Below are 11,915 nucleotides of genomic sequence, written 5' to 3' on the forward strand. Positions count from 1 at the left end.
GTTTATTGAATAAATTTATATACTTACGCTATAAATATAATCATAAAACATATTGATATAAGATAGAAAAGGCTTATTTTTAATTACTTTATGTTGTCTAATTTTAAATTTTAGGTGTGGTACATCCTAACCAAGACTAATTTTTTTAAGACGTAAAAATCATTAAAATAGTTTTATCTTTTTCAAGAAAGTATTATCCATTTATAATTCCAAATCAATACTCATTAATTTCAATTTTATTTACTCTGGTACATTGGATAATAATATTTAAAAGAGGAGGGTTATCAGAACATTATTTTCAATACACTGTATTAGTCTGATTCTTTATTTAAATTTTTGTGAAGCACGAATTGATCTGGCATTAAAAAAATGCATCAGAAAGAGTGTATTGATAGCATTTTTACAGTTAAAATAGTGCCATTACATTTAATTTTCTTCTTCTTTCCGGTGAAACAGTAAGCAGATACTTCAAAGCAGTACTGAACTCCGTATACAATTTGCAAATTGCACTGACAAGAAGCAGAGAAATGGTACAAGGCCCAATTTATGAACCCTGCGGTAATTATTCCTTTAGGTTTCTTCTATCTACTTGAATTGTTATCTCTTTCTACGTAGTGGATGTATATTATATTATGTTATCGGAATGAATGGTAGAATCAGCCAACAAAAGTGAAGGTGAATTGAAAAGAATTTATAATTTTCCTTAGAAGATAGAAAATAAACAATTTAGAAGATGTTTGGTTCATTTTATTGTGTATTTTCATTCAAGAATTTATTAATGAATTTAATTTTCATGCATTACCGTTATAAATTTTTTGCACTATTAATCACTCACAAATAATTTTTGAGATATTTATTATAAAATCTTACACACTTATTATATATAACAATATGTAAATTGACATAAATATTGGTGTGAGCTAACAAAACTAAAGATGAACTCAACAAACTTATGATATATAACATGCAACAGATAATTACATAATAGACATTTTACATTAGTTTTGTGAGTATATTTATGATACGAATTTGTCTAACTTGCTCGAGTAAAAATGGGGTGGACCAACTTCATTCTAAATGATTGGAGTAACTAAATTTTTTTTACCAACTTGAAGTACAGAAAAGAATTGTACCAATCATCTATTATAGGGAAAATTTAATGCATTTTTACTCGATGTAAATTACACAAGCTTCTAGTATGTTATAAGAATGAAAACTAGTATTAGCCGACAAAAGTGAAGGTGAACTGAAAAGAATTTGCATGTTTCCCTCAAAAACAGAGACAAACAACAAAAAAGAAAATGTGTTTGTTCATTTTATTCGGTGTATCTTCAAACATAAATTGATTATCTTCAGTGAAAATAATGTTTTATCAGATTATTTGATCTCCTAATCAAATTTTGGATTAGTCAGAAAAAAAATTTTCTGATAAATTGAAGGTTAAAAAAAAACATAAACTGATTAATATTTTTCTAAAACTCCTAAAAGTTAGTAAAACTTTCATAACATACTTTGCATAGATTCATATAGACATTTCACATTAGCATTGTTTCTATGTACAGACTTTCACAGGCATATTAATTATTTTCCTAGGTAAGTAACAAACTTAATGCTAGCCACACAACTAATTAAGCTAACTCTAATATTCTTCTCACTTTCTCATGAAACACCATGATGAACTTGAACTTATGGAAGCTCGAATTCATGATCATGGTTCTGATCTCTTCTCCTTTTCCTGCCACAACTGTTATTAGGTTTAGGATCAGACTCTCCAGCCTCAAGAGGGAAGTTCAGAATGGCCTTCTGACCCCTCATCTTGAAAGCAGCACAATCGTAGGCCTTAGCAGCATCAATTTCACTGTCAAATGTTCCAAGCCAAACCCTTGTCCCTTTCCTTGTAGGGTCACGGATTTCAGCAGCAAATTTCCCCCATGGCCTTCTCCTAACTCCCCTATAACGCTTTGCCTCATCATAATGTTCTGACTTTTTCATTGTTGGCTTCTCTTCTGATGATGATGACACCATTGGTTGTTCTTCAGGAGAATTAATATTGCATTTCTTTATAACCTCCTTTGAAGGGATCACCATGGTGGTGGTGTTGTCTGAATCAATTACAAACTTCATGTCTGCCACCAAATCATAGCCTTCAAGGAATGTGAAGAAGTTGCTGCTTGTGTTGTTATCTAAGATATATGAGGTGAAATCAAATTCTGGTGATGAGGGGGGTTCAAGTTTCACAGGATGATGATGGAGATTGGAGACAAAGGAGGAGGAGTCTGAGATGATGTTTTCACCAAAGAGGTGTTGGCGTATGAGATCCAAGTTTGAAGTTTTTTCTGCTGTTGTCATCTTTAAGGAGTGATGAAAAAAATGTGAGGTGGTTATATTGGGATTGAAAAATGGTTAGTGGCTAAGGCGGATATTTATATATGCCTGTTTGTCAAGGGCAAAGGGTCACACCACAGCATCAAAGTCTTGGCTCAAGTTGCTGGAGTCAATTAACAGGTCATCTTATGATATAAATGCAATCTGGTGTTCTAGCATGCTTCTCTGACCTTAGAATTTGGGGAAACCTTCAAATTGGATTTTTTTTTTAAAAAAAAAAAAGATACTAGCAAGGTAGAATTTTCGATAGAATATGGGTATGTTTGAAAATTTGTTCAGTTTAGTTCAATGCCAATGACTAGTATAGACACATGAGTTTGGCTCTAAAATTCATTGAAAATTAGAAAATGATTGAAATAAACACATTCTTAATAGTGTGCTTGGCTTAAGGCTTGAACTCATTAAAATCGGTTCATTTCAATCCACCTAGAAGATATTCCGGTTGCGCTCATTGGGAAATGTCACAACTAATATCTAAACAAACTCTAAGAGTCTAAAGTATGTTTGTGTTATTATTCCGAAGTCTTGACCGTATGTTTGTAAAAGAATATATTTTATGGTCACCTATACATTAAAATTGCATCGAAATGACCATCACAACAATTTAGTACATATGTTTGGATTAAAATTTATAAAATCAATACTTTTAAAAGTAATCAAACATATCATGAAACTGGATTTACTCTCCAATATGTTTGGCACCCAAAAATACCTTTTGAATAGTTAATCAACTTATCCTTAAATGACAACTCAAACATATAGAAAGTTATTTACATAAGTCTTAGATGTCTAAGTTTTCTTTACTCTTTGTATCTTATTTTTATAATTACCCTTAAAAGTTTTGATAACATTTAGCTAAAACTAAGGGTAATTATAAAAATAAAATACAAAGAGTAAAGAAAACTTAAACATCTAAGACTCGATATATATGTAAACAACTTAGTATATGTTTGAGTTGTCATTTAAGGGTAAGTTGATTAACTATTCAAAAGGTATTTTTAGTTGAACATATTGTTGGAGAGTAAATGCAGTTTCATGATATGTTTGATTACTTTTAAAATTACGTTTGCATATTAAAATTTTGTCAAAAAACTCAATTTTGTAGACATAAAACTTGAGTTGATTTTGTAAATTTTAATCCACACATGTACTAAATTGTTGTGATGGTCATTTCGATATAGTTTTAATGTATAGGCGATCACAAAATATATCCTTTTACAAACATACGATCAAGACTTTGAAATAATAACACAAATATACTTTAGACTCTTAGAGTTTGTTTAAATATTAGTTGTTGTGACATTCCCCAATGAGTACAAACGGAATACCTTCTTTCTAGGTGGATTGAAATGAATGGATTTTAGTGAGTTCAAACCTTAACCCAAACCCACTATTAAGAATGTGTTTATTTCAATCATTTTCTAATTATCAATAAACTTTAGAGTCAAACTCATGTGTCTATACTAGTCATTGGCATTGAACTAAACCTAACATTTTCAAACATACCCTTATTCTATCAAAAACTCTACCTTGCTAGTATTTTATTTTTTTAAAAAATCTAATTTGAAGGTTTCCCCAAAATTCTAAGGTCAGAGAAACATGCTAGAACACCAGATTGCATTTATATATATTTTACCTTTTGTACCTTATTTTATAATTACCCTTATGTTTAGTTGAATTTCATCAAAACCCTAAGAATCTAAGTTGTTGGCATATAGATATTGAGTCTTAGATGTTTAAGTGGTTTGTACCTTTTGTATCTTATTTTACAATTACCCTTATGTTTAGCTGAATTTTATCAAATAATGTTTATTTAGTATCTGACAAAACATACAAAAGGGTCCCACATTCCGTTGTGAGACACATCAGAATTGATGGTGCATGTAGTTACAAATCAAGTAGAGAGAACGGAGCCTCCTTTAATTTACCCGGTTATATATTGGTAGTAGTGAGCTGTTTGTGGACACTGCATCATCTTCTTATCCAAATTGCAATGTCACACTCTTATGGGGTGTGCCCACAACAAGGAAGAGACACAATCTTTAATTGCATCTTTCTCTTGTGGTCCTTGGCATATTCTGATGCCTTCTGCTGTTTGTTTACTAGGAATCAATGGACATGGACCATGAGGGACGAAGAAAAAATTATGCAACTTGTAATGTCGAAAAAATTATTAAGTGTTTTAGGACCGTTATTTATGATTTCAATTAATAATCATGAAAGATATATTCATTAAATTAAATATATATTTAGTAATTATCTAATAAGAAATAATTGTGTTATTTTTTAATTTAAGAAATTAACTTTAATTAATTTAAAATATTAAATTATCTATATGTCACATAATTATTAATCATAATTATAAATAACATGAAGATATTAGACCATATAATAATTTCTCCAATATTAAGCCCTCAAAAAGAGTTGCTTTTGAGTTTTGGCTAGTATCCTACCTTCTACAAGAAGGTGAGTGTGTGCATTGCAAGCTAGCTATAACTGTTTTTTGTTTTACTAGCTAGTAGATGGGACCCTATTCCTCAACTTGCACCAAAACCATTAGCGCCATGAATTTTGATACCCTTAACGTCTCACATCAAATCAAAGAACCCTAGTTCATTAATTGATAACACTACTTGACCAAGTAGCTTACCAAACCCAACAATGAAGAATAGAGATGGAAGGGACTACTTCGTTGAAAACTAATGTAGCTAGTTTGTGCAAGAGTATATATTAATCTTTGAGGAGGGATTCGTTGAACTTGATTACTTCTTATGATTACTGAATGTAACCGTCGATTTATCTGAAAATAGAATTTTCTGAGCAATAATTTCATTTACAATATATCCATCGATGGAGTGTTTTTTTTTTTTTTTTGGAAAATGTTTGATAGATACTTTTTATGCAATCCCGGAGTGATAAGATTAATTTGATGGTAAAATAAGAAAAAAAAAGTGTGTTCAATTCTTTCTACTAATAATTAACAATTAATATTTTTTTATCTAATATATATATATATATATATATATATATATATATATATATATATATATATATCTATATCTAGTGTGTATCAAATAATTACAAAAAAGATAAAGAAAAAAATATAGGTGTGAAAGAGTTTATGATATGATAAAAGAAAGAGGGATGAAAATGAGAAATATTAGTAGTGTGTTTAAAATAAAAGGTATTGTATATATCATTACTCTTTGTTTTTTCATACGCATACAAATTCAAATATGAAACAAGAATCAAACATGTAGTGCATAAATTAATAATGGTTACCAATTTCGGTTCAATTGAAACTAAACTTGAATCCCTTTTTAAGTATAGTTTTGACATAAGAAAATACAATATAGATAATAAAAAAAATTCACTGAAAATAAAATATGTCATATTTTTTAATGTTTCAATTTACTCTAATAATGATATTGCTGATTTTCTATTTTTTCATTATTGTCTTTTAATATTTCCATTGATTAAAATAAAAAAGGTTAACAAAACAAAAATTAAAGATAATTTCTATTATTCATAAAATTTAAACACGAGATCTAACTAAAAAAAAAAAACTAATCTCCTCATCAGTGTAGACTACAAATATCACACAAGATTTGTCAAAAAATATATATATCATACGAGTTAAATGTTAATATAGTTAAATGTACAAGTAAAACTTAGGCTATTTAATAACTTTATGAATGGTAGTACATAAATCTTAAATATGTTTTGAAACAAAGTTAATAATTGATAGGCGTTAGTCCACGTTATTGCCCTACAGCCGCTAATTTATTTTTTAATATAAAATGAAATATGGAAATAAATGGAAGAGATATTTTGTTGTACGAAATTGTCAGAATATTTTAATTACGAGTTAAGCCCCTGCTCCCTAGAAAGAAAAAATAAAGATATGTTTCTTTTTCAGTTTAATATAAAAAGAGAAAGATAGATAGATAATAGGGTAAATAAATAACATTAAGAAGAAAACGAAATCTTTTTTTTTTCTGAAGAGAAGGAAAGGAAATCTAAAGTCAGAGTGCAAGAATATCACGTGGTGCTTTTTTTTTCTTCATACTTAAAAATATTATAAATATTTTCTTTTTGAATATTACGGGATTAATTAAATTTTTAGTCTCTAAATTTTTTAAAAATTCAATTTTTATTTCTAAATTAACGAGATTTCAGGTGAAAAAACTGGATTTTAAAATAATTTAGTGACTAAAAATAGAATTTTTAAAATATTTAGGGAATACAAAATGGAATTTTAAAAAAGTTAGAAACTTTAACCGGTTAAATTTTAGTTTAAGAATTAAAAATAAAATTTTAAAAAATTTAGAGACAAAAAATTTAATTAATCCTAAATTTTTTATTTTTGGTTGCATGTTAATTTTATTTCTTTTATGAATTACATGTTAGACTATTGAATTCGTGAGAGAATATTTTCAAATATTCTATTTATCTGTCATTTGCAAACAGTATAGAATCACAAAACATAAAATCAAAGCATCATATATGCTGTTAAATTTCTTTTATATTTTATGGGTTGCTTTTCGTTTTAAAAAAAATTAGGAAGAAAAAATTCTGTATTTATTTTGATGTTAAGTCTGTGTTTGATTTGATTCATTAAAATAATTATTTTTTAAAATTTTGTAAAAATTAAAGATTTTATGAAAAAATCATTTAATTAAAAAAAACTAATCATTTCCAAGCATGTATAGCATAACGTATATTCTGACTTCTGAGTGACATTTAATCGGATCAATTAAGACAATTTTTATTTTTCAAGAGATTAAGAAAGTTTTTAATAATATCAATTTTTATGTTATATGACTTATTTTACATCATATTTTGGATGGCAGCTTTCAGAATATCGTAATTTAAGTGACTTTTGAATCACTTCAATAAATTGGTCATGAAAATTCTGCCTCTAGCTCGACTTGATCATAGATCAAATCTTAGGTTAGCCTTTCATTCAGCCCCTCAACTACAACCCAAATTAAAGATATATTTGTTTATGGGGAAATTTTGATGCATATCAAAATCACTGCATTAAAAAAAAACACACGCACACTTTCTTTTTCCCCCTTTTTGGTGTATTAAGGGAGCTACAACAGCTCAAATACCACGAGGATACAAAGGTTGGCCTAAGTCAGACGAAATAAAACTAGGGTGAATATCATACATCCTACAATGCTACGGGCTTAAAATATAATTTTGGTCTCCAATTTTATTCAATTTAACTTTATAAAAAATAAAAAAAAAATTATTTTTTAAAATTAAAGATTTTAGTTTAACCATTAATTTCAATACATTCATAGTTAATAAGAAAATATTGACCTCTAAATCACTAACTATAGTATTGAAGTTTTTTATTATTAATTTGATTAGTAGAACATTTAATTCAATGATAATTTAATTTAAAACTAATAATTATTGAAAAAAAAACTCTTTAATCACCTAAGAATTCAATTAAAAAGACTAATACTATTTTGTTACTTTGGTGATTTTGCTGTCAACGTTTTCTTATTAAGTGTCAACGTTCTAAAAATTGTTAGTTGAACTAAAATTCTAAATAAGATAATTAAATGTCTTTATTGTGTATACAGAACCAAAATTGTGGATTGAGTAAAATAAGTGACTAAAATTATATTTTAGCCAACAAACTATTAACCATCTTATTAGTTTCCTAATAACATGATTAAATAAAAATATAAACATGTATTTATAGGGGAAAGAAACAAGAAGATAAAATAAGTTAAGTTTCTCTCATAAATTGCTTAAAGAAAGTTTCTCTCATAAATTGAAACTAACTTATTCGTAAGTTTCTCACATAAAATTAGGTGTTTTGAAATAGTTAAGTGAAAAAACTTATATGCTTAATTGTGTTTTTTTTCCTAATAATTTATTAAATGGATAATTGTTCTTGGTGAAAATAAATTTTTTTCAAACTTTACTTGTCTTTCAGTTGAACTTTAGATTAGTCAGGGTCTTCTTCCCTTAATGAATTGGTGGGTTAAAACTAAAATAAATGAGTAATTTAATTTGATTTATCTGAAAATGAAAATATAAGAGACAATTACATCTACATTATATTCCTCGATGGAATTTTTTATATCGTATACAAAATTCAAATATGAAAAAAAGAATACAAACATATACCAACATTAGTTTAACTGAAATTAGATTCAGATTTCTTAAATAAAGTATTGGATTTGACTTTCGAGTCTTATGACAAAAAAAATGTAGTTTTTTTATTTGTAATGACTGAAAATAATACCTCAGAATTTATAATAACTTGTGTGTATCTTCAATCAACTTAGCAAAAATCCATTAGTTAAGAAAATCACACTAAAGATAGTTAGACACATTTTCTAATAAATATTAGTCATTGATATATGATAATGATGATAAATATTTTCTACTTTAACGTGTTAAAAATAACTACTAGTAGTTATTAATTAATTATTAGATTGACAATTTTCATTAAGAAGTTGAAGTCTTCAAAATTTCATATAAATTTAAAACTAATTTTTCATTAATCAATTTCAATTTAGCATAACATACTTTTCAAAATATTAGTAAATATCAATTTGGCTAAATTGTAATTTGGGTTCTCCTATAATTTTTAATATACAATTTTGGTCTTCGCATTTTGTTTTTCATGGTTTTGGTCTCCATATTTTAAAAATTTTGCATTGATTCAATCTTCAATTTTCCATATTTTTATAATTTAATTAATTAAATTATTTTTATGTTATCTTAACTGATTATGTTAGGTTTAAGGTTCAATTGTACCAAAATAAAGGAAAAAAGTATGTAAAATTTAGGATTGAACCAAAATTGTGGATTTTTTAAAATAGAAGACCAAAGTTGTGAGAAAAAAAAGAGGACCAAAACTGCCAATTAGAAATTATAGGAGACCAAAATTTAGCCTATCAATTATAAAATTGTATACTTTAAATGATTGATTTTTCTAATACTGTATTTAAATAATTAATAAAATAATCACATAATTTCAAATTAGATTTTTTTAATTTGTATGTTCTAAAATGTTATTAAGTGCAATAAATGTCTTAATTTTTTAATGTTTCTTTTTATTCTTTTAATTATTTTAAAATATATTATTGTCTTTTAATATTTTCATTAAGTAAGATAAAAATAATAATTTCATTTATTCATGATTTATTTGTCATTATTCATAAAATTTAAATAGAAGATCTAACTTTCTTCTTCTTCTTTTTTATTCCTTTCAAAAAAAATAAATTTGACAGCGAATAAAAGATCTAACTTAAAAAGAAATTATTAGGATTGACCTAGTGATTAGTGATAGAGAGTTTGAAATAGTATGTTTGAAGTTATAGGTTGAAAATAAAATGTACTTTTTTTTAAGAGGAATCGAAAAAATGTACTATTTGGGTAAAAAGGGGCAATTTAATTAATTACTTTGTGAATGGTAGTATAAGTACAAAAATCATTTTTTTTACTCAAGTACAAAAAACATTTTTTTACTCAAGTACAAAAATCTTAAATATACAATGTTTTGGAACCAAGGTATTAATTGATAGATGTTGTTACATAAAAAAAAAAAAAAAAAATTGATAGATGTTAGTCCACGTTATTGTCCCACACCCACCGATTTCTTATTTAATAGTATAAATGATAAAATGAAAATAAATAGGGGGATATTTTCTTGTACGAAAGTGCTTTACATTTAGGGTTTTAATTAAGTCCTATGCCCCCTAGAAAGAAAAGAGAAAGTTAGATCATACAAATAAATACTCCATCTGTCTTATTATAATTTTTATATAAAAAAAGTTATTGTAAAATAATTATCACTTTATCTTTTTAATCAACATTACTTATTTTTGTTCACTTGTATCATTTATAATATTAATGACAAATAATAAGATTTATAAATAAATTATATAAGATTAACTTTATAAAATTATTTTTTTATCAATTTATTATTTTTCTTTATTTACATTAAATCATTTAAGACGGTAATTATTTTCAAACAAAGAAACTAACAATGTATACAAAAGAAACAAAAGGTCTTTAGCTTGCAAGAATAACAGGTGTTGCCTTTTCTTCATATCCAAAGAAAAAAATTAAAATAATTATTATTTTAATTTTAAGAGAATATTAATTATTATTCTTTTACGTATATTTCATATAATATTAATGATGAATAATAAAAATTAAAAATAAATTAATAATAATAAAATTAGTTTTATAAAATTATTACTCTCTCATTCATTTATTATTTTTTTCTACCTTTCAAATTATCGTAATTTAATGAAGTAACTGTCGAGTCACCTCAATAAATTGGTCAATGAAAACTCTATCTCTAAGTGCTAGTTAATTAGAATTTCTCTTTCAAACCCTTATCCTGTGTTTTGATGGAATAATTTGGTATGGGAATTTATTTTTTTAAGGAATTTAAAATTATTCATGATAAAATAGCTTGTTTGGATGGAGTATTTGAAAGGAGATTTAATTTCTGATATTTTTATGAATCATTTTGATTGACTAAAATAGTGAGATTTTAAATTCTCTAAAAAATATAGAATTTGAAATCTTTTTTTGGAGATGTTCACTCTAACTCACGTTCTTGCTCGCAATTCTTTTTTACTTAACACTCACAACTACGGGCGATCAAAGTTTTTACGGCCGATATCGACATAAGTTGTTTTTCACTGACATTGGTCGAGGTTTTTTCGATAAGAATTTTTTTATATGATGTCAACCAAAGCTATTTTTTTACCGATATCAGCTAAGATTTTTTTAGATGATGTTGGTTAGGGTTATTTTCTCACTGACGTCACTCATGGAAAATTTTTGCTAATGTCAGCCAAGGATTTTTTTTTGCTGTTGTCATCCAGGTTTTTTCAGTTGATGTTGACCAATGAATTTTTTTTTGTCAACGTTGGCTAGATTTTTTTATTGACATCGGTCATGACTAACTTTTGAGTAAACACCTATTAGGGTTTTTCAGCTGACGTCAGCTAGGTTTTTCCAGCCAACATCAGCCAAAGCTATTTTTAGCCAATATCAGTTAAGGTTATTTTTTAGTCGATGTTAGCTAGGGTGTTTTGGCTGATGTCAACTAGATTTTCTTATCCAACATCGGTTAGGATTTTTTTGCTGACATCGACTAGAGTTTTCTGCCTGACATCAGCCAGAGCTATTTCTTAACCACATTAGCTAGGTTTTTTGGTTGATGTTGGCTAGGATTTTTTCTGCTAACACCAGCTAGATATTTTTGATCAACATCAGACATGACTATTTTTAGTCGACATCAACTAGGTTCTTACAGTCCACATCTACTAGAGTTTTTTCGATCGACATCGATCAGTTCTATTTTTTAGCCAACATTAGCCAAGGTTATTTTATATCCGATGTTGGGTAAGGTTTTTTGTCCGACATTGGTCAGGGCTATTTTTTTAACCAACTTTGACTAGTGATTTTTCGGTCAATGTTGACCAATGATGTTTTTCGGCCGACATCAGGTAGGTTCTATAAGTCGACATCAACCA

General features: G+C 26.9%; 1 protein-coding gene across 1 annotated transcript; it reads right to left on the reverse strand.

Moving 5' to 3' along the window:
* Positions 1 to 1,434: 1,434 nt before the first annotated feature.
* LOC100500502 (DNA-binding domain-containing protein) lies at positions 1,435 to 2,376 on the reverse strand. Its single transcript, NM_001248357.3, has one exon. It carries the CDS (start codon positions 2,347 to 2,349, stop codon positions 1,687 to 1,689), a length of 663 nt encoding a protein of 220 aa, NP_001235286.2. The 5' UTR covers positions 2,350 to 2,376; the 3' UTR covers positions 1,435 to 1,686.
* Positions 2,377 to 11,915: the final 9,539 nt, after the last annotated feature.

The sequence above is a fragment of the Glycine max genome, chromosome 10, assembly GCF_000004515.6.
Source record: "Glycine max cultivar Williams 82 chromosome 10, Glycine_max_v4.0, whole genome shotgun sequence".
NCBI lineage: Eukaryota > Viridiplantae > Streptophyta > Magnoliopsida > Fabales > Fabaceae > Glycine > Glycine max.

Coding starts and splice junctions, on each gene's coding strand:
- LOC100500502 (NM_001248357.3), bottom strand. CDS start 2,349: ATGACAACAGCAGAAAAAACTTCAAACTTGGATCTCATACGCCAACAC.